The sequence below is a fragment of the Hemicordylus capensis genome, chromosome 3 (assembly GCF_027244095.1).
Source record: "Hemicordylus capensis ecotype Gifberg chromosome 3, rHemCap1.1.pri, whole genome shotgun sequence".
Taxonomy (NCBI): Eukaryota; Metazoa; Chordata; class Lepidosauria; order Squamata; family Cordylidae; genus Hemicordylus; species Hemicordylus capensis.
The window spans coordinates 246,808,570-246,832,349 of NC_069659.1; the positions used below are offsets into that span (position 1 = coordinate 246,808,570).

Sequence of the window (23,780 nt, forward strand, 5' to 3'; positions counted from 1 at the left end):
GATTTCTGTAGACAAGAAATTACTGTTACAGGCCAAGTTATTTCAGGTTAGAGAACTGGCATGGTGAAAGGCAGGAACTGGACTAGAGGCCATGCAGGAGATCCCCTCCCCTTATGGTAAAAGTATGCCATCAAGTTGGTGGTGACTCCTGGTGACTCCAGAGCCCTGTGGTTGTCTTTGGTAGAGTACAGGAGGGATTTACCATTGCCTCCTCCCACGCAGTATGAGATGATGCCTTTCAGCATCTTCCTGTATCGCTGCTGCCCGATATAGGTGTTTCCCATAGTCTGGGAAACATACCAGCGGGGATTCGAACCGGCAACCTCTGGCTTGGTAGTCAAGACATTTCCCCGAGGGAACACAATTTCCTAAAGTCTGAGGATCTGCATTAAGCACACACCACTGCACAGAGGCAGAATTTAATTTGCATAGCTATTTAGCGAGTACCAAACACAGGCAGAACATCACAGGCATCGCCAATTTTATTTTTAAAGCAATTTCCTTATACATGTTCCCTGATAAATTATATCCCTAGCTTTTAGCTGCGGGATACTGGAGTGCAAACAGGAATGTGTTTCGAAGAAACAAAATGGCTGCAACAAGCTCAAGGGGCACATTGATGCTATCCAGTTTGGATTCATACTTACGACACTTTTTAAAATTCAAGTTAGAAAATTGACTACTGTAGCTATTTTCAGCTACACCTGATTGCCAGTACAGCTTCCCTCACTAAAAAAAGTATGGTCTACACCCTCAAAGAGTCATATTAGAGACCGTTCTTTCTGCAAATATTAGAGGGTCCCAAGATAATGAAATACAGAAACATTTCTGAAGGCAGACAATATGTAGCAGAATATATTAATCTTCTAGTCAAACTGCAGCTGTCCTCAAGATTGCCAGTCCTATTTTGCACATTTATTATTTATTTATTGCATGGACTATCTGGCTATGGAAACTAGATCAAACTAATTGAACATTTCTGCTGGCCCTAACAGTGCAAATACAATCAGTAGTTTAGGATTTAAGGTATCATGCTTGAAACAAAGTTGTTCACTGCTTTTGTCGTCATCATTGCGAAGATCATTCCCCCCACCCCTTTTTAAAAAAGGATAATATAATTAAGCGTTTTAGCTGGAGTATTAATTGAAGTCCTTTAGAATCTTGAGGAGCTGTTTTTTAAAAAGCCAATATTTTTAGTTAAAACATCTGGGTGCAAAGAAGACACATTTACAGGTTTGCCCTTGTGTTTAATCTTCACAGTTATCAATATGAGTTAGTAACTCTCTGTGCTGACTTGTAGGATATTGTGCTTTGCACTTGGGACACTCCAGGAAACTTTCATTAAGAAGATCTGAACGTTTTGGCGAAGAACTTTTGTCTTGTATGATTAGTTTGTCTTCAAAGGCAGTCTGGAAGTTGTGCAATGCTTCTTTACAACCATGCTCTGGAAGCTTCTGAAATATTCAATTTACAAATTAGTATTGTTAACCATGCATAACCAAATGTGTATGATAAATCATGCAGTTTGGCAGTACTTCTTTATGGGGAAGTGTATATGCATATGTATATGTATACATAAGTGTATATGTATATGTATAGCTAAATACATTATAGTGAAAAACTACTATTTGCCAGAATAGTAGAAAACTGCTCTACAAGCTATTATTCTTCAAGTAAAAGATATGCTTTTCAGTTCAGCAATCTAATGATATACATACACATAGAGAAACAGCAGCTCATATATATGCCCTAGAATAAAATACTGCATAGTACTACAAGACTAGTTCAGCTACATAAAAGCACAGGTAAAAATTGCAGTAACAAGGTTAGAGATCAGTTTTTTGATTAAAAAACAGTCAAAAGACAAACAACTGATAAACATGAAAGAGGCACACAGATAGTCAAACAAACAAAACAAACAAACAGGAAGCCTGTGCTATTAAAGGTCTAAAATGTAAAGACTAATGGCCCTATCTCAGTTTTGGTGGAACTTGTCAGTTGGTTTATTTTGAAAGCAAGTATGAACCTCGGCTGTCTTAATGCTAAATGGAATTAACAAGGAAGCCCGTGAGCAGGACTGGATATATACTGCTGCTGAATAGCCAAGTGCTTCTAAAAATGTCTGCAATTACTGTATAAATGCGCTTTTAGACTACTTCTGTTTTTAAGGATTTTGGATAAGCAGTAAGCGGAGTTTGAAAAACATTACAATTGGATATATGAGGGGCAATAGGAGTGGGAAATGATAGTATCTATTGGTATGTAGATAAAGAAACTGAAGTCCTATCTAAATTGTGCTCTGTCAAGAGCAGAGTCTTCAGCAGACACACATGCTTCTCCCACATGTTAAATAATGAAAGCAAAGGTCCTTAAGATAGTGTGTTCTGCACTAGATAAACCAAATCCCACTTGCTTAGGAGCACCCACAGAATGCCCAGAGGCACGAGACACTCAGCAGATGCCATACTACTAACTCCTGTTCTTGAGCCAGTTTAGATCTGCACTCCAACAGGCATGTTGTAGGTGGAAAGCGGGAAGTAAGGAATCCAGAAGAAGCAAGCTTCATTACTTACTGAGGGCTCAAGATGAATTAATTGCTCACTTGCCTTATGCAATGCTTTAAGAACTTTATTCAACTGATGCTGTAAGTTCTGACGATCAAGCTTTTCATTTTCAAAGCTAGACATGCATGCCTGGATCTGGCAAGAAAGGTAGGGTAAACAGTGAGGGAAGTTCCAACATTTTGTAGATTACATGCTATGAACAGAGGTCATTTTAAAGGGCTCATGCAATGTCTTATGTTTTATTGTTTAAGTATGTCCAATTAAAGTTCAGATCATACACAGACCTGCCAAACCAGGAGTTCCTAACCCTTTAAAAAAAGTGTACCCCCTTGTGTCACAAAGCTTCAGCTCAGGTACCCCACAGAGATTTCTGGAGTATGAGTGAGTGTATTTATACACAAATAAATCACTACTCTGGTCACTGGTTTATATCCAGACTAAGTTACTCATGAGTACTCATTAAAATTAATGGGACTAGTTTACTTTTCAGGACTCAGTGCTGATTTTCTGAAGCCTATCAGTCAGACTGAGGGGAGGGGGACACGCAGCCAGCCAATCAGGAGCAGAGAAGGGGGATCTTCACCCTCCTCCCTCCCTTTCTGCAGGGCACGTAGCTGAGGACACATTGTCTTTAAGCCAGCAATGCTCAGATGAAGAACAAATAGTGCAGCTGAAGCATGGGGAGGCAGGAGTGCTCTGAGGGATATGAAATATCCCTGCGGTACTAGTACCCCCTGTTGGGGACCCCTGTGCTAAGGAAGAACCTCTTGGTTTCCAAACCTATTTTAATGAAGAGTGATAAAGGTTATCACAAAATACATAGGGATGCAATTCATATTTTAAAAAGCAATTTGTAACTATTATATGAAAGGTCACAAGTAATAAATCTAGACATTGCATATTCTTATTTGACACGGTAGTGGTGTTACTATTTAAAATAAAGCTAAAACTTACATGTACATCATGGCTTGTGTCAAAAGACTCTATAAAGTGGGGCTACTGAACTTCAGCCCTCCAGCTGTTTTTGGACTACTGCTCCCAGCGGCTAAACTTCAGGGATGATGGCAGTTGGAAAGCCAACATCTGCAGGAGGGGCCAAAGTTGTGTAGCCCTATTATAAAGCTAATCTTCAAAAAGTTAACAAGAACAGAGCACCATTCTTTAAATCCTTATCCTGTTTTAGAATATGTATATCAGCAAACCTCAAGTTAATACCAAGACAAATTGCTACCACCAGGGATATGCACACACTTAATATTGGGAAACAATTCATTTGCTTGGAGCACAGCAGAACTTTAAGGATTAAAATGAATCTTGAATATTATTATGCTTATGGATTTTTGTTCAGACTGAGAAAATAAGAATAGTTATGTCAACAGAGGAACAGTGAAATTTGGCACCTGTTGTTCCAAAATGGCTATCCTTGGATCCTCTTGCTGGTTTAACCAAGACCTGTGAAGCAGTTCAACCTATGACAGGAACAAAAGGCTATATTAACAATGAACAGTTGCACAAGCAGCTTTCAAATACAGGCAACCTCGTTATCAGTGGTTTCAGCACTTGCAGTTTCACATATCCACAGCTGAGGAATAGGCAACCAACCTCGGCATATGGGGGCGGGGGCTGGGGGGGGAGAGAAAGACTTGCGTATCCACAGGTTGGCCACAGCCATGGATAGCAGTGGAGGTGACACGTTACCTTCTAAAATTGCTGCAGATGATGACAGAGGTGGCGGCAACAGCGGGGATTGCATAGAGGCGGTGGTGCATTTTGCCTTTTCAAACTGCCACGTGCTCAGAGAAGCCTGAAATGGGCTCCAGACCAGCCCCTGCAGTCAGCTGGAAGAGAGGCTTGGAGGGAGAAGGAGTCCCCATTGCTGCCTCCACTGCAATCCCTGCTGCTGTGGCCGCCTCCATGGCAATTTGAGAAGGCAAAATACGCCACTGCCTCTATGCAATCCTCACTGTTTCTGCTGCGGCTGTCATCATCTGCAACGATTTTAGAAGGTAAAATGTGTCACCTCAGCCAGCAACCACGGTGATTTTTAAGGGCTTTAAAAAGCCATTTTTGCCTGATTTTTGGCCAATTTCTTTTCTTTTTTTAAACTCCAAAATAGTTTTTGGCCCATTTATCCCCCTTAGGAACCTAACCCCATAGTCCAAGTTACCTGGGTTTTCCTAAATCCATAGACGTGTAAGCGTGTGAACAGATTACGTTTTGTACCTTTTGTTACATAAGGCACTTATCCTTCCGCCATCACACCTATACTTCTTCTCCCTATCCAAAGAGGGAAGCAGCCTTCTGTGGCAAGTCTAAATCAGCCTATAGCTAAATACAGAAACTGTCCATCTACACCAGGCCTGCTCAACTTGCCCCCTCCCCAGCTGTTTTTGGACTACAACTCCCATAATCCCCAGCCACAGTGACTCATAGCCAGGGATTATGGGAGTTGTAGACCCTCTGCAGGAGGGTCAAAGTTGAACAGCCCTGATCTACACTGTGCTACTTACAGAATATGCACTTAATGTGCATTCAAATCAGGGTGGATAAAAATCAATGATTTAAAAAATAAAATAAAATAAATCAGGTTTTTAAAATTTAAATCAGATTTTTTAAAAAATAAAATGCTTTTTGAGGAAAAAATATGTCTAAAGATAGTTTTCTATTTAAGATACATTATAGAGTAATGGATAGCTTGAGAGCTATAATGTATAATAATGTATGGCTTGAGAGCCAGTGTGGTGTAGTGGTTAGAGTGCTGGAATAGGACTGGGGAGCCCCGAGTTCAAATCCCCATTCAGCCATGATACTTGCTGGGTGACTCTGGGTCAGTCACTTCTAGTACACCGCTCTGGGCTCCTTGGAGGAAGAGCGGGATATAAATATCATCAACAACAACAACAACAACAACAACTGCTGCAAAAAATACAAGCTACCTGTAGCCAAGAATTGGTGGGACCATAAAATTGAAAAAGTTGAAGAAAATGAAGATGTAAAAATATTATGGGACTTTCGACTACAGACAAACATCTGCCACACAATACACCAGATATAACTGTAGTCGAGAAGAAAGAAGAAAGATAGATCATTTGGGTTTGGAGAACAAGCACTGGTGGCACAATGCTCTCTGCTTTAGGCTTGCTGCTGTCTTTCTTTCAGCTCAAACTCCCAAGAGCTCTTACACCTGCATGCTGCTCTCTACTGCCAATATTTGCTGGCAGGAGGAAGGCAGCATGCATCTGAAGCTCTTTGCCCTACAAATTTGGAGAAGCAGTACTTTGTACTGGGGGTTCTTCCCAGCCATAGGAACCTGCACACCCCTCTGTGCTTTCTCCCATGATGCCTAGTGGAGAAGTGAGAGTTGCTGCCATTTTTCATATTGAAATTTATTTCCAGTATTCTAATTCCAATTTTCACATATCCCACTAGTCACCAAGCCTTCTCTAAATGATCGAAGCAGAATTCAGTTCATGCAAGAGTCACCACGTTCCAGATATAAGCGCTATGTGCAGCAGTAGAGCACTTTGGTCACATAGCTCATTTTTGGTCACATATTGCTTAGTCGGCAATACTTCTGTCCACAGAACAGGGAAGGAAATGCTTAGCTTTTTAGGGAATAAAGCCAATAACCATGAAGTGTTCTTGGAAGTGATATTTCAGAAAACTCTCAATCATGACTTTTCTTTAAAAATTTTGCATGTGACAGTTTTTAATCACTGGTCCAATTTTCTGGAAGGAATTAAATGCAAGTTCTGGAAGGAGTTTACCTGAACAATATGGGTCGTGGGTTTTGCATTTAATCACCATAAGTGTTAACTATATTGGAGTTGTTATCTTTTTAAAAATCATATATCATGGGTATATTGAAGTAGCACTATAATCTAAATAATCAAATCAACAATAAGACTGGAATTGCATGAAATGATCAGCAGTGTTCCCTCTAACAAGGATTCCCAGATGTTGTAGACTACCACTCCCAGAATCCCCAGCTACAATGACTTTAGCTTAGGGCTGATGGGAGTTGTAGTCCACAACGTCTGGGAATCCCTATTAGAAGAAACACTGAACTGATTTGATTAAGACTGGCGGTTCTGCCTTTATTTTGTTCTCCTTAATGTGTACCCTTATTACTTTTATTGACATTTTTTTCTTACCCCTTTGGTTCTGGGCTATGGTATTCACTGGTCCTGTGATTGCAGGTTTTTTTTAATTTAAATTGTTTTGTTCCTTTCTGCTACTGGTTGATTGTGTGAGATAATACTGGTGGATAGTGATTTTAGTGTTATTTTTAGAGTCTTTTACATGACCTAATGTACCTTCAGAAAGAGAGGCATCTTGCAAACATTATAGATAATCGCAGCAACAATGGCAGACTGACCTGAGATAAGAGAACTTGAGACCGTTTTCTTTCTTCTTCTAGTTTTTCTCTGGTAACTTCATTTTCCAAGGTAAGCCTCTGTAGCATCTGTCCTCTGATGTGGTTTTCCTCCTGAAGAGCCTGCAGGTCACCCTGCTGTTGAGACTGAAGCATGCTATTTAAATTCATCACCTCCTGCTCATGTTTCCTTTTGAATTCATTAAGGTCAGAATGCAGCTGGGCTGTAGTTTGCCTTTCAGCCTCAAGATCGTTTCTGGCAGCTGCCAACATCTGTTCATAATATATTTGTTTTTCTCCTTTCAGAAAGTCATCAGAAGATAAGAGACATGAAATAGAAAGGGGGGGGGAATAATTCAGCAAAAATGCTTAACAAAGTTGCATAGTGCAGCTCAGAAATATGAATTGAATGGCAGGAAACTTCCATCAATATGACTTACAGCCCTCCTATAAATATTTACTCAGAAGCAAGTTATACTGTGTTCAATGAGGTTTCCTCCCCATTGCATTTGCAATGGACATTAATGTCATTTGCAACTGCAGATTAATGTATTGAATACTGGTGTTACTAGAAGTGATAAGAGCCTCTCCCTAGAGATGTTAGTTTAATATCCATAAGACAGCACAGGCCCCCTTCCAAGGACAATCTCAGTTCAGCCATTCCATTGCAACACTCCTTGCAGAGTCCCATCTGGGCAGCTTTTGAATATTCTATGATCACATTCCATGGATGCAATCTTACTGATACCAAGCCCAAAGCAAAACTATTAATTTTAGCAGAGCAGGACTGCAGTGCAAGTCAGAGTTTTTTCTAAGTTTAGTGTTGGTCGAGATATCCTCTGCCAGCATCAACAGAAAGAACTGCCTAATGCCAGTAGGGCCTGTGCCTATAGTAACCAGAGGCTTATATCCTAAATTGTTGTTCCACATACAGCACACATTTCTATTTACTCAAGATGGGAGCAATTTTCACCGATTTCCCCTTCCCTCAGACGATTGCAAATCTGCTCCCAGGGGCTGGGGAATCATTTGGAACAAGTGACATGCCGCACAGGAGAAATACATACAGAAGGAGAGGGGGAGAAATCACCACCCTTGCTCAAAAGGAACTGCCTTCTGCTCACAGAAGATGCACGTAGGAGACAACTCAAAGCGCTGGAGATTTATATATTAAAATGGAAATCTGAGTTCAGATTCCTACTCAGTCATGAGGCTCACTGAGGAGTCTTAAGCCATTCTCTCTCTAAGCCCAACACCACACAAGGTTGCCAAGAGGCTAAGATGTTTCCCTGGACAACACAGAGAGAAGGCAGGATACCCATTTATGTAAACCAATTTGAGAACTTTGTTGGCAAACTGTATATAAATAATAGTAAATATAAGTTTTCTAAATGGCAACAAAAATGACACTTCCAGACTCTGCCTTGCTCTTCACAGTTGGCCAAAAATCACAATGTCTTATTTAAGAGGCAATTATGAATTCGCTTCATAGGTGGGCTAAGTACATCTTACTTTACTGGAAGCAGCCAACTGGTGGTATCCCTGATAGCATTTCCTGTGGCTCTCTTTTACCCGCATGTAACTGCAAGATTCTGCTCCTTCTATTCCAACATCTGCAGGAGGGCCAAAGTACTAGGCTTCCCTGAATACAAGGCTAATCCCATTATATAGCTCCAGGTGTTTTTATGAACCCAAAACCTTTGAAGACAGAACTACTGGGTAGCTTATACTGGGACCTCCTCACAGAACCTCAGTACATAACCCTTGAACGATTATTGCAATAATCAGCTTACAACAGAAGGATGCTTCATGAGTGGGTTGTGCAGAAAAAGTTGATAAAATGAGGTATTAAATGGAAGCTAAGAAACCAGCACAAGCAAAAACAAGTTAGCAAGTGCCAGTAAACTTTCATCAAAAAGTCTTCCCAGAATTTTCTGCTGTGTAGAAGTTTTACTTCTAAGGGAAGTACATACCGCCTAGGTTTACTTTATTTTAAAAAATGAACAAGTTAAAAATGCAGATCCAAGAAACAACAGAATGTGTCTGCTACAAAAGCTAACATGTACGTCTTGAGTAACTGTAAGGCGAAGAATATGAAGCCAGATAAAGAGCAAAAGTAAACCTAAATGGATGCTGGCAGCTAAGCAATGATCAGTACATTTCTCCAATGCAACAGTTTTCACACCAGGAAGTGTCTAGGGTGGGAGGCAGAAGAGCGAGAAGTAGATTTCATCATTTTAAGCGTCCATTGCTAAACAGAAAACTAATCTGGAAGAGCTTCAATATTTGATAACTTCTGTGAATTTTGTTCACTTTGAAGAGTCAGATAATACCTTCTGCCATGGTTCCTTTTGCTTGTTCTTGGTTAAAAGTTTCTAACTGTTGCTCTAGTTCAAAGATTCTTGCCAAAAGGCTATGGACGTAGGCCTCCCGCTGCTGGTCATATATCAGCCACTGTTGGTTTTTCTCCAAAGCCTTTACAGTGAAGAGAATCAGAAAATTAATAAGACACTTTAAAAAAGATCATGCAGTATCCTTTACAGTACCAGAAATACACCGCATTCAAAAAAACCCATTTCAAGAGAAAAAGATCAGGAAAACCATGTAAAGATAGGACACATACATGCACCATCCTTAGATGCAGTTAGCTAATCTCTTGCAAACAATGCTCACTTGAAACAGTCCAGTGCCACTATTTTTAAGTAGTGCCCACAAACTATTTTAGAGGTTTCCCGAAGTGCTGTTAACTCTTTTTGAAACAAAACTTTACAGATTTACATACTGTATTATTTGCAGTAACTGAAGGCAACTACCTACATCATGAATTCTCAAAATACATCTGGCCAGTTCAGACATCACTTAGAACTGCAGTTAAAGTTTGGTTCCCTGCAATGTTCACAAGCACACATGAGAGTCTTAAAAGAAGTCTACTTCTCATTTAGTTTAGAAACAAACCAAGATTGGTCACATTGTTCAAACCAACTAATCATGGTTTATTCTAATGAACTTGCTTGAAATAAAGCTAGATGCAAAACCTTCTTCAAACCTTGATTAGAATAAATCAAGATCAGATGGTATGGACATCATGACTGATCTTGGTTCAATTCCAACATAAAGCAAAAGTACAATTCTTCCAAGACTCATAGGGGAAGAGCGCACACTCCCTAGACACAGGGACTCTGTGCGGAACCAGACTTTAACCACGGTTCCAAGTAACATCTGAACTGGCCCAAAGTTCTAATCGTTTAACAACAAATTTCCCAATCAAGATCAGTTGCTTGTCCACATCCTCAGGAGTCACAAACTGAAACTGACCCAGCCGAACCACATAAGAAATGTTGCTGGACACCTCCAATTCAGGCACCACTATAACTGGGGAGTCTCCATCTAAGGGCCCGAATACGAGAGATTTTGTCTGCAAATAATTCATTAAAAACATCACAGCAGGTAACTGATGGCTCCAAATTCTGATTCAAGGAAGGGGGCACATACTAGCCCCCTCACAACCCTGAACAACTCCGATGGATGTGAGCTCACAGATGCAATACGGGCAGAAAAGAACCGCTTCTTTGCCTCACATATTGCCTGAGCAAATGTGCTCTTTAAATGTGCTCTGTGTTGTAATCTGTCGGATTCGAGTCGAGGTTTTCTCCACTTGCGCTCACTGAATAAATCTTATAGACAGATACAAGTCTGTAATAAGGAGTTAAACCAACTCGGTGGATAAACTGCTCAATTTGTGTCATAGGACAACAGCGGCAAATTTGTTGATGGCAGATCACATATTAATGCAGGATTTTCATCTTCATACATTTATCGTGTTTGACTGGGCAAGTTTGCTTGCCTGAATTGTTACATTTTAGCCATATGAGCACAGCTTGTTAGTCTGCTGTACTGCAGAACTCTTCAGTATTAGCCCTCTTCAGATGCCCTGCCTCTGGCCCTGGGGAGACCATAACGTCTGGCTAGCCACTGCTGGAAACAGGGTGCTGACTAGATAGCTCTTAGTCTGATCCAGCAGAGCTCTTCAGTTTCTTATGACCTTAAGTTTACTGCATGAAGACTGTACTAGGCATGTGCCCGAAACATTTCGGAGGCCATTATAAAGGCCTCCGAAACGTTTCGGTGCTGGGGTTTTTTTGGCACTGGCGAGGGTAGTACTTTAAGGGCGGGGGAGGGTGTACTCACCCCTCTCGCTACATTTCCCCCGTCAGTGCTCTGTTATCTTTAAGCCCCTCGGGGCGACAACATTCCTCTTTGCTGCCCTGTTTCCCCCGTTGGCTGGAAGTAGCGAGCGTGCATGCGCATGGCAGACGGGCACACGCACGCAACAGGTGCACGCGCACTCGCTACTTCTGGCCACTTCCGGCCGATGGGGGAAACAGGGAGGAACGCTGCCGCCCCGAGGGGCTTAGAACGCCAGCGGGGGAAATGCGACGGGAGGGGTGAGTACACCCTCCCCCGCCCTTAAAGTACTACCCCTGCCGACGCCGAAGATATTCGTGCACATCCCCAGGCTGCACTCCTACACACCTTTGAAACTAAGCTCCATTCAGGTCAGTGGGGTTTATTTCTGAGTAAATATGCAACAGATCACACTGATTTGTCTATATTTAGTTCTTTTTCCCTGAAGTATATACACAAAGTGGGTAACATGAGCTAATGTGAATGCTTTGGGCTAGCGAAAGGACATGGTGCAACAACTGAGCACTAAGTTCACCCCTGTTCCAACCCCCCCTGCACAAGACCATGTGCGTGCCAATGAAGAACTCCTTGCACCACCTCTTGCAGAAGCTCTTACATGCGCAGATGGGGAACCTTGCACAAAATGCAGAATTTCTTCTTCTGCTAGTGGAAGCGCAACTTTGCGGAGCAGCTCATTGTGTGAGCGTCACTGTGGATACTGCCCATTGTTTTTTATTACATTAATTTATTTCTTACATCTTTCAGGCAGATTTCAACTTCATTTACATTTCTTGGTGATCCAGAACAGACTGCAGCAGCTTCCTAAGTAACAAACAAGAATTTATTAGTATTCTATTTCATCAGATGGGAACACATGGCACTTTTTGCAGAGCAGAAGGAAACACAACGTCCTTATGGAATACATGTTTCTAAGTACGTGTGCTCAATGTAATGGGTACACTTCTATCATTTTTCAAACCATTGCAGTACTCTGTGCCTTCCAGATCAAATTTCTGCTGAAGAATTATCAGTTTCTTCTTATAGTTTATTGCAAACTGCCCATGTTGAACCATTATATAACAGAGTTCTGCATTCAAGACAGGAATGTATAATCTGCTATGGGGCAAAAGATTTGCAGGTTTTGTCACCTTTAAAGAAGAGGCGTTATTGATGTTCTAGGGCAGGCCAGCTCAACTTCAGCCCTCCTGCAGATGCTGGCCTACAACTCCCATAATCCCTGGCTATTGGCTACTGTGGCTGGGGATTATGGGACTTGTAGTCCAAAAACAGCTGGGGAGCCTAAGCTGAGCAGGCCTGTTCTAAGGCAAGGATTCTAAATGGGGTACTGGTAAACTTAGAGGTACCTGAAAGGCTCTCAGGGGGTACTCAAGGCCCCTCCTGCCTCCCTACACTATTTGTTTCCTATGAGGATTGTTAGCTTGACGTGATCCTCAGTACCCCTCCCTTCAGCCTGACTGACAGGCTTCAGAAAGTTAGCAGAGTACTGCCATTCAAATTAATAGTACATAATCCCATTTAATTTCAGTAAGACTGCTTATGAGTAACTGTAGATGTGAGCCAGTGACTGGAGTAGCCCTTCTTCCTAACTGTAACTCTTAAATACATACACACACGAAGTTCTGAAAACAGCTACTCCGGTCGCTGGTTTACATCTAGATTAAGTTACTCATAAGCAGTCTTACTGAAATTAATGGGACAATTTTACTTGCCCCACTAATTTCAGTGGAATATTCATGAGTAACCTAGTCTGGATACGAACCAATGCCTGAACTAGCCTGCCTCATAACTTGGAACTGGGTTTAATATTGGGTTTAAGTTTATCATACACACTTTCTTGTATGAGTACCTAAGCTGAATGTTTGCAATAGAAGGGGTATATTTGTTTTAAAAGGTTGGGGACCCCTGTTCGAGAGAACTACTGATAGCTGCTCCTGCTAAAGTACTGTAGGTATCAGGGACAATATTCCCATCAGAGACTATACATTTATTTATGCTGTGACCATAATTTGCCAGGCTCTACTTTTCAGATCTGAGGAATAAGATTTATCTTAACCAGGGGAAGAAACCACACATAAAATGTCACAGGAAGCCCTCCAGAATATTAAACCCAATTCTACAACAAGGGGTATATTGTGTGTCAGTAGAAGTTTTTCTCCACACCCATATAACGCTGGGACTTACTACTTCATGTATGATCAACTTTAAGCAGCATTTTTAGTATTTGCCCACACTCTGGCTATAATTCAACACAGACATACTCAAGTCTGTTGAAATCAGTGGGTCAAAGTGCATTTAACTCTATCTTAAATTGTGGCCACTGTCTTGATTAGTAATATTCCGCTATGGCACACTGCATGCAAAATTAGTTACTAACCCATTATTAGAGTACTGGGAACTACAAGAACAGGACTAATTTTTGTTTCTGCAGGTGACAGATTACCAAGAACACATACAATAAGCTTGTTGCTCTTTTTATAACTTATTCTGTTGCCACCTACCTACTTTAAGTGGTACTGCTATAAAAATTCTCTACAATATTCCATCTCAATTCAAAAGCCCTCAAAGAACTAGATTTACTCAGACAGCTTTCTTGAACTATGAATTACTAAAAACGTATTAGTTTGCACTAGAGATGCCCAGAACTGGATTTTTAGGATTAGAAGTGCTTTAGTAATGCAGTTAGTAAAAGCTGTGTAGAAGGGGTATACTTTTCCATGTTTGGTCTACTCTAGCACTTGCTTTCGGAGCAGAACACAACCACACCACAATGCAGCAGCTTCAGCACTAGAGCTTGGTTGCTAGGGAACAAGCCAGAAGCCTTGAGCCAGACTCCAGCTCAAACTATCAAGGGGTCACCTTTGCTTCCTAATACAGAATTCTTCACACACCCCAATAAAAATGGGATATCAAATGCTTTAAAACATTTTATACTACTACTAGTGATTTTAAGCCCATTAAAATAATGGGCGCTAGTAGACCTTTGGGGCCAGCTATCTCCGCCTCCTCTGGCCGCATCGCGTCCTTCTCTTCCCGGCTGGGCCCACCACGTATTTCCCAGCGGCAGGGCTGGTCCCGCCGCTGCCGCCTCTGCCCTCCCCGGTCCCCGCTTCTCCTCCTCCCGGTGCCCGTGGCCGTTTTAGCAGCAGGGCCATTCCCACCGCTGCCACCTCTGCCCTCCCCAGTCCCCGCTTCTCCTCTTCCCGGTGCCCGTGGCCGTTTTAGCGGCAGGGCCGGTCCCGCCGCTGGCGCCTCTGCCCTCCCTGGTCCACGCTTCTCCTCCTCCCGGTGCCCGCGGCCGTTTCAGTGGCAGGGCCGTTCCCGCCGCTGCCGCATCTGCCCTCCCCGTTCCCCGCTTCTCCTCCTCCCGGTGCCCGTGGCCGTTTTAGCAGCAGGGCCGGTCCCGCCGCTGCCACATCTGCCTTCCCTGGTCCCTGCTTCTCCTCTTCCCGGTGCCCGTGGCCGTTTTAGCGGCAGGACTGGTCCCGCCGCTGGCGCCTCTGCCCTTCCTGGTCCACGCTTCTCCTCCTCCCGGTGCCCGCAGCCGTTTCAGTGGCAGGGCCGTTCCCGCCGCTGCCGCATCTGCCCTCCCCATTCCCTGCTTCTCTTCCACCCGGCCCGGGAGCCAACATGGCCGCCTGGTGCCTGCGGCTGTATCTCCCTCGGACGTTCTGGGCATGCGCTCCACGCATGCCCAGAACAGCCGTGGGAGACACGGGCACACACCCAAGGCTTTTATTATAGAGGATGGTCATTGCTAAAAGTATCTTTTAAGCTCAAGTACACAAGGCTACAGTTCTGCAGCGTAAAAAAAAGGTGAAAAAAACAAAAAATTCCCACCTTGCCCCGCAGACACACAGCCAGCTCATGTGCATCAGTTGCAGCTACTGTCACAGCTGATATGGAGTCTGCATGTTGGTAAGGCACAGGAAGTATAATTCAAAGTGATGGCAGCCACGAACCTCTCTTGGATGGAAGATATTATGACTCAACAGCCCATAAGTTGTCTGGGAAAGGATGTTCAAGAAAGCTCACAACCCACTTATCCACCACCACCCCTTTTCTATTTCTGAAACTTAAGCTGTGGCTTTAATTTGAGTTTGTGCAGTTATTTCATTCCTTGTGCTGTGCTTTTATTGGTTTTAATTGTATTTTATTATTGCTTGCTTTAGTTTGAACTTGTGTGATGTTATTTCTATTTTGTATCTATTTTTATTGTGCTATGGTCCATTGACAAGTGTAAATAAAATCTAGATTCACTTCTACTTATATTAAACACAAGGAATACAGGAGAACCTCGCTAATCACCAGCTCCATACCTGCAGTTTCACATACAGTGGTCCCTCTACTTACGAAATTAATCCGTTCCGAATGCACATTTGTAAGTCGAAAAATTCGTAAGTCGAAAAGCGGTTTCCCATAGGAATGCATTGGGAACGGATTAATGCGTTCCGGAGCCTAGAAAAAAGACCCAGACCCCCAGTAAGGCTTGCAAACTGCACAGGAACATTTCTTTTCAAGAATAAACAGGCAGTAAACAGGCAGGCAAGTCAAGGAAACCCCATCTAAAAATTTGTAAGTCGAGGAAACCCCATCTAAAAATTTGTAAGTCGAGGAAACCCCATCTAAAAATTTGTAAGTCGAGGAAACCCCATCTAAAACCGGATCTAAAACTGCCGTTTGTAACTCGAAAAATACTTATGTCGAGTAGTTTGTAAGTCGAGGGACCACTGTATCTGTGTTCGGGGGAATTGGGACCCAACCTCAATATTTGTTGTTTTTTTTAAATGGCAATGAAGGGGTTAATTTTTGCACATCTGTGAGTTGGGGGTGGCTGGAAAAGATTTTGGAGCTTCAAAATGGCTTTTTGCAGGAAAAAAAGACAAAAGAAAAAAATCTTATGGTTTTTTGCTATCAGGGGGCATTGCTGTGCTGCTCCATGGTAAGCTACTACATACACCCCAATTTTGGGGGCCATTCCCCCACCCATTTGGAGGCCCGCAATCCCATTGCCCCATTGTCTCCGTATTCATGGTAGCAGCAGAGAACGGAACCCCTGCAAATACGGAGGTTCTACTGTATCGCACATAATTCTTTGGAACACTGTGAATCTGAGGTCAACTTGAGATTGTTATACTGGAACTAACCTTGACTACACTAGCAAACCACTCCAGAAAGTTTAAAATTACTTGCCTTGATTGAAATACATGGAATTTAAAAGCTTCTAGGGAGGATTTTTTAACAGAAGACTTAATATCTCATTAAAACTTTTATGTACTACACTTTTCAACAAAAATTCTTGTTGTTACTAGGGATGTGCATGGAACTGGGTGGGGGAAGTTCGAAGGCAGGGAGGGAATAACTTTAAGGGTTTAGTAAATTTACACTCCATTAGTAAATGCTCCATCGGGGCAGCAGCATATCTCCCTGCTGCCCCATTCCCTTTGGCCAGAAGTGCCAGGTGTGTGTGTGTGCACACACAAGCGTGATGTGCATGCGCCCACGCACCTGGCATTTCCAGCCAGAGGGAAAAGGGCAGCAGGAAGGTATGCTGCCGCCCTGCCAGAGCATTTACTAACGGAGCGCCGGCGGGGAGAAAGCGGAAGGAGGAGTAAGTGCACCCGCCCCCAGCCTTAAAATTATCCCCCCCACCTTCAAGCCTCCGAACCACCCGATGTCCAAACCTGTTCGTGCTATGTAACATCCCTAGTTGTTACAAAGCAAAAAGAGAGAGAAAATGGTTCCCTGCCCCTAAAGGTTCACCATCTAAAGAAAGCACAAAGGAGACCCCAGCAACAGCTACTGGAAAGAAGCTGAGCTGTGCTGAATAGGGAGAATTGCTCTCACTCTGCTAAATGTTAGATAGCACTACTTTAAGATATGCCTCTTTGCCTAGTTATGGGCATCTACAAATCCAGTTGCCAGCTGGCCAGTGCCCCCAGCCCTCTGGTAATTCAGACACCCAGCACCACCACCACACAGATGTCCATTGTCCTCCCCAGAGGACTCATTTCCACTGCCTTATTGAAAAGGTAAGAACAGCACTCAAATCTCAATACAAATGAGAGAAGACCCACTTTTCTCCCAAGGCCTCTGCTTGTGTGTCAGAAGAGGATCTGAGGGAAGAGTGTGGATTGGTAGCAGCCACAAATAACAGCTGGCTCGTAAACCAAGTTGAAATTTGCTGTTCCCTGTCCAGTTAGCAGGGATAGCAGCACTTGCTCAGATCATTCACAGATCTTTGTGTTCCTAGAGAACCCCTTACTCCACTCACCTCTATGTATAGAGACACAACCATGTTAATTTGTGGGATCCTTTCTGAAAGATGAGGGGTGGGGGACCTGCTAATTTGAACAGGAACTCTTTCCTTCTTTCATCATTTTCCTTCAATCTCATGAATGTGTAAAAAGCAACTAGCAGCTACTTAGTGATCATGTAAAAAAGAAACTTGTAGCACTTTTAAAATTAAAAGTTGTTTTTTTAAATATGCAAGCTAAGTACAGTGACTACTCACAACAGTAACTGGTGATGACAGAACACTTTTATGCTAACAGTTACTACTGTTGTGAAGGATCACTGGGTTTATCTTGTATAGGAACATAGGAAACTGCCATATACTGAGTATACATTTGAGTTTGCAAAGAAATATCTGACTGCATCTCTTGTTTCATGCCTTTTGGGCCCCCGCTCTTTACAGAGAGATCTCTCAACAGATGATACCCCTCATGTATTTGAACAAAGTGGGCTCTAATCACAAGAGCTTAAGCAGGGGCCACAAGACTCCTTTTTATTTTTTGTTTCAACACAGCTATTCCTCCAGAATAAAAAGGATATCTGCCCTCTATGACAATCAATGTACTCACTGAGACAACACTGGGTAAAATGGTAGTGAGAAGATACCATAGATAGGTGAGCAAAAGCCAGGACTAGAGACCCAACTCAGAAGGTTCTCAATTCATCACCACAGTCTTCCCCAAGCAACCCTCCCCATCACCCTGCTTTTCACAGCAAGGGAGAGAGGGCTGCAGCAGAAGCCTCAGGGAGCACGGCTGAGGGCACAATTTGTACTGGAGCCAAGCTTAAGGTAAGATAAGCCACACCTGCTCAGAAATAAGGCCTAAATGATCTCATTTGAATCAACATCATTCTGAACAGGTGGGAATAGCTTGCTCATCAGTACTGCAGAGCAGTGCTAGAGGGATGGCTGGGTGGGAAGACTACAGAAACTCACATAATGTAATCCTTAAACTGATGAAATTTTACCTGGGAAATCTGGAGATTACTAGCTCTATTTTCAAGTTCTGCACATTTTGTAGTAACTGCAGATAATTGGTTTTTCAAACGATCCACCTCTTCTGAGAGAGACGTAAGTAGCTGTTCTCTCTTCGCTATTTCCTTTGTTTTCTCTTCTAGCTGACCAAATAGACTAGCAACCTCATTATTTTTGCTTCTGCTCTTCAGCTTGTCTTTCAGGAGCTGGAATTCTTTCTTTGTTTTTTCGTTTTCAGTTTCAAGGGCAAGTATTTTCTATATGAAACAAAAGCAGGTATTTTATTGTAGAAATAAGCCAGACCAGTTTGAAATCAAATATTCCCAAGTGTACAGGTCAGTCACACTAGCAACCATTAGGAGGCAGCATGGTAAAATTAGAGGTTTTAAGGCACAGAGACAGCTAGGCCACAACTGTTAGCAACAAGAGTGCCTGAAGTTCTGTTTTATGAAGATCACTTTGATCTGGAAAGTTCTTAAACACCAACTTCAGGACTCTAATGAAGTTCTCATTTCAAATAAGGGAGTCTCTGTGACTGTAAAACTTTTTTTTGTAAAAAAAAAGGTAGACCCCCCTCAGTGCCAGACCGCCGGACGGGATCAGAGGCCTCTAACATGGCCTCCGAACCGGTTCGTGCACATCCCTATTGCACAGTTTGCATTCAGAAAGCTAAGAGGTGTATTGTCCAATTCCTACTGATCTTTTGGATCTCTAACTAGTTTTTGAAGATAACACTTGTATTGTGTATCGAGGAATAACACTCAAGGGCACACGTGCAAAAGAAATCTGCTAAAAGGCTATCTGAACAGGAAGAATAGTAAAAAACAGTTAAGTTGAATTTGCTACCCTGAAGCTTGCAGTAATAAGAATGCTCAGTGAACATTTTCTGGGGCAAATTCATTCTCCATCCTCCACCATGAGGGCCACCATAAAGCTGGTCTAGTAATACCTTTATTAGGACCTAGTATATGACAAACTTGAGAGTTAAGTATGGCTTTTGGATTTTTTCTAAACACAGCTACCAACAGCTTTTGTGTGCTTGAATGATACCATACAGATTAAAAATAATTTTTAAAAGGGTCAACATCAGGGTCACCCTGACTTCAGTTGTGTGTATGGAAGTACAAAGCTCTTAGCATAACTAGGATCATTTGAAGCGTCACCATTTTTGCCACTATTCAGAACAGCATAAGAGAAAAAGCAACTATGCTTGGGGAAAGATGCAACAAGGCCAGAAGTGTTTTGTAATAAAGAACCAAATCATTCTTACACTGGAAGGATCAATCTTACACATCTGGAAGCTCCTGCTCTCCACTCTGATAACATGCATGACAGCTGATACCACAGAGAAAGATTGATTTGATTCTTGTGCAGCCACATGACACACTAAACAGCCAAGGCCCAATTTTACACACCAAAATTGCAATCCTATGCAACTTACCTGGAAGCAAGTTCTATTAAAAACATCAGGACTTGCTTCTAATATACACATTATGATGCTATGAGCTCCTAATCAGGATCACTGTGTGCACACCACTATTCACAGACACATCCTGGGAGAGTAGATGTCCCCAAACTGTGAAGGAGCAAGCTCTATACATCAATCCTTTTGGAAATTCCCAAAGGGCTTGTTAAACAAAAAGCCTTTGTGGTTGTCTATTTGGACTTCAATGGTTCAATATAAGGATTCCAATTTCAATTAAAAAGGCAAAACAAAAACCCCTCAAAATTTGCCAGAGTTTAAGCGATCTCATTAAAATCAGCAGTTACACACATAGTTTTAAGATTTTACCTCCAGAAGTCTTTTCCTTTCTTCAGGTGTCATTTTGCTTTTGCCCTTAAGGATTTCTTCCAAAGATTTTTTCAAGGTTGCATTTTCTCTCTTATATAGCTGCAACTCGGTTTCAGATTTGGAATCTCCAGATTTTAATCCCCACTTGCCGATATTCATCTCTTTGGTGGAGTTTGATGTCATATTTGAGATTTTCTAGGGGGGAAACACACTTGGGATAACCTGTGTGATAATTCTTCCAAGGCAAAACTGGCTTATTATAAATGCCTCTCAGTTGGTTAAGTGCAGCTACAATAACTGCATATTCTTCCCACCTACCATGCCTTTATTACTTTCCCATTTCTGCATCAATTGCCTTCTGCTCGCTTCCCTTCCTCTTGTGTGGTTTTCTAGATTGCAAGCCTCTTGGGGAAGGGACTAATCTTCTCATACTTTACAAGATGCCATACACGTGGATGGTATAATAATAGAAAATAAGCTGCAGAACTTGCAAGTCCCAGCCTAATCCTATGCCTGTTTACTCAGAAGCAAACCCAACTGAGTTCAATGGAAGAGCACCTCTTCTCAAAGCCAACAGAAAGATTTCATAGCCAGTGCTCTTTCCAATATCAACGACTGCAACATTTTAAGTCTACAACTTCTCTAAACTGCGGACTGATAACTAGAATCAACAGTACAATTGCAAACATTGTTCTGAAGCATTTAGGATCCCCTTTACAGTGAAATGTTATGAAGTAGCTAGTCACCACACCATAAATACAACTGCTTCTACTACCTCATGGGGGGCTAAGCAAAGGGGATAGAAGTTAAGCGAGGAGTGTTGAACATATTCACTGTTGCCATTAAAATGCTATTTTTAAAAGAGATAGCAGCAGACTTCTAGGCACCCCAAGGCCTGATGACAGTATACCAAAAAGCAAGGAAGCAGGGACAAGCAGCATGCATGGCTGCCTGAGATCCTCCAATCGCCAGCTAAAATAAAATGCAATGAACAAGCTTCAAACTAGGCAGCAGTGTAGAGGGGAGGCGATATTTCCCCCCACCCACAGGGCAAACACCCCGGCAAGGGGAAGGAAGGTTACGGCTCTAAAGAAACTGGCAGCCAGATGAGGGTGCACTTTATTAAAGAAAGCGAGGCACAAGAGCGTGATGCTAACCAATCACAGATCTTCTGTGTCACAGTCTGACCCACGTATTTCGTTTTAAACTGAGATAAGCGCCTGCTGGGATGTCAAAGGAGACTTGACTGGGCGGGCGGAGCGAGCAAAGAAGCAGCTACACAGAAGCTGGATGATGAAGGGCTACTCTTCGAGGCCCGCAGTGCCCGGGGGCTTGAAAATGGGACCCCCACCGACCACAACAGGGAAGCCATCATGGAAGCCCCTTTCAAAGCCGGCGGCTACGGGCCCCCAGACAGACGCTGCTCCGGTTGACAGCCTCTCTCTCTCTCTCTCTGCCCACGACTTCAGCACAGATGTGCTGAGCTCTCCCCTCGCTCTCTTCCCACGGTGTGCCCAGCCTGGTCTTCAGCCACTCGCCGGGGACGCCGTAAGCCGCCTAGTGGGGAGAGGGCAAGTTTTTTTTGGGGGGGGGGGATAGGTGGCGGAGCAGGCCCCTCGCGCTTCAGCGCCCACCCGCCCACTCCTCAGGACTGCCGGTGGCTGCCACCTACTGTGGGACTCCCCTCGCCTCCCACACCGCGGAAGCGCCGTCTCTGTATACCTGCTTGCCGTGCTGCCGCGAGGCGGCGGGGGCGGGGGGGAGAGACACAAACGGACTCACTCGGATTCTTCTCTGGCAGCGGCGGCGGCAGCAGCAACTTGCTCCTCCCCCCACCCGCCCCAACGGCAGCACAGTTCGATTTTCTCGTTCCCGCGCTGCCGTGACGCTCCTGGAAAAGGAGGCGGAGAGAAGCACGATTCACTCACATGTCACATCCCGGCCGGATGTCTCGCGAGACTCAAGCAGCTTCGTGCCTCTTCTGTTCGAAGTTGGCGCGCAGCGGGGAAATGGGGTGTTGCTTGTGCTTTTTGCTGGCGTCTGGCTGCAGAAAGTTACTGGCTGCGTCTGGCCCATTAACACATTATGTCCAATACTCATACAACAAGTGTACACAGGTACAGGTCTGTACACAGGTATGGTCATTCACAGGTTATGCTGAAAGCAGGTACAGAAGTACACCATCTGATGGGCGTGTATCCAGGTTCACTTCTAAAATGAAAACAGCAAGGCGCAGTCATTCGCACAGGAAATGTGTACAAGTGCACAGACATCTGTACACCCATACAGCATAATATCTGAATCGGGCGAAGAGCAAGAAACAAAAGGAGCCTGTGAATATGAGGCCTATTTGCCTGAAGGTTTGCGAGAGGCTACAAAAAGCAGTTCTCCAGCATGGAACAAGTTGGTGTTTGACTCGGGGATCTTTTTGCATTATTGTATGGTCAGGGGGGGTAAAACAGCTTGTCAAAAGGAAAAACAAAACCCAGCAGTGCTGGGATCTCATTGCTTAAAGTATTAAAAAGGGGAAAAAAGCAGTTCAAGGGGAACAAACTGAAGTATTTGAGGTCTGTGAATCTGGGGCAGGTTTATTTAAAACAGTGATGCCTGCTAACTGAGCAAAGAGGCAACCTTCAAAGTGGCGATTATCTTCTATTTAGCGGAGGGAGAGCAACTGGCCCTATCCATCCCCAGCACAGCATCCCTCCAGTGGCTGTTGCTGGTGTCTACCTTGTGTTTCTTTTTGGATTGTGAGCCTTTTGGGACAGGGAACCATCTTATTCATTCATTTATTTATTTATCTATGCAAACTGCTTTGGAAACTTTTGTTGAAAAGCAGTATATAAATAGTAATAGTAGTAGTAGTAAATGGAACAAATTGGATGCTGGAGTCTGAATTTGGGACCTCTGCTCTTTTTCATGGTCGGAAAAAAGTTAATTCAAAGGAACAAATAGAAGTGCTGGTGTCTGAAGCTGGGAGCTCTGCTCCCCCCCCCTTTTTTTCTTTTAAAAAAGGTAGTTCATTAAAGGGGGCACCTCACAGAGTGGAGTTGTAGCTGATGTCTTGGAGGCTGGAGCAGAGGGAGGATTCAGGGAGAGGAGAGGGAACAGAGTAGAAGGGACATGCATGCTGTATTTGCTGCTTGGCGTCAGGTTAATACCCTTTTGTATCCAGGGTAGACTTGTTTTCTGTAAACAGTTATAAATAGTTGAGTGGGTGGTTCAAACAGAGTAACATACACAAATTGACATAGCTGATAATTAAAAAAAAAAAAAATCAAGGGAAGACCTGCCCTTACTTGTTTGCTTGTATAAATGTCAGTGCTTGTATTTATACTTGAGTAAATCTGATCACAATCTTCTAAAGCTGCGTTATAGTTTTTGGAGCATTTACCTTGCAAAAGGGAAAGGATATTGCACAGACACAGGTGTGCTTCTGAATTAAGCTGCCCCAAAAGATTTTGATGCCTGGGATAGAAAACCCAAGTGGTATCACTTCATACTAAATAACTTGATGTAGGAGCTCCTCCCAGTGAATTGGGCCTATCATGGTCTCCTCTCCCCAAGTTCAACATC

General features: G+C 43.1%; 1 protein-coding gene across 3 annotated transcripts; it reads right to left on the reverse strand.

Moving 5' to 3' along the window:
* Positions 1-464: 464 nt before the first annotated feature.
* Positions 465-22,108, reverse strand: CEP55 (centrosomal protein 55). 3 transcript variants are annotated; one of them, XM_053312235.1, is made up of 9 exons: positions 21,987-22,108; positions 20,205-20,399; positions 18,406-18,669; positions 11,881-11,946; positions 9,273-9,414; positions 6,943-7,238; positions 3,965-4,033; positions 2,607-2,699; positions 465-1,454 (listed from the first exon to the last, which is right to left on the reverse strand). In XM_053312235.1, exons 2-9 carry the CDS (start codon positions 20,385-20,387, stop codon positions 1,248-1,250), a joined length of 1,320 nt encoding a protein of 439 aa, XP_053168210.1. In that variant the 5' UTR covers positions 20,388-20,399; positions 21,987-22,108; the 3' UTR covers positions 465-1,247. The 3 variants fall into 3 exon arrangements, with proteins under 3 accessions (XP_053168210.1, XP_053168209.1, XP_053168208.1); XM_053312234.1 differs by having other exon boundaries at positions 21,877-22,098; XM_053312233.1 differs by having other exon boundaries at positions 21,927-22,097.
* Positions 22,109-23,780: the final 1,672 nt, after the last annotated feature.

Bases quoted from the DNA above. Each gene is read 5' to 3' on its own strand.
- CEP55 (XM_053312235.1), bottom strand. From the start codon at position 20,387: ATGACATCAAACTCCACCAAAGAGATGAATATCGGCAAGTGGGGATTA. The intron at 9,415-11,880 runs GTAAGAAATAAA...TTCACTGTAAAG, and splicing joins TTGAAATCTGCCTGAAAGAT to GCTTTGGAGAAAAACCAACA. The intron at 1,455-2,606 runs GCAAGTGAGCAA...TGAATATTTCAG, and splicing joins TTCTTAAAGCATTGCATAAG to AAGCTTCCAGAGCATGGTTG.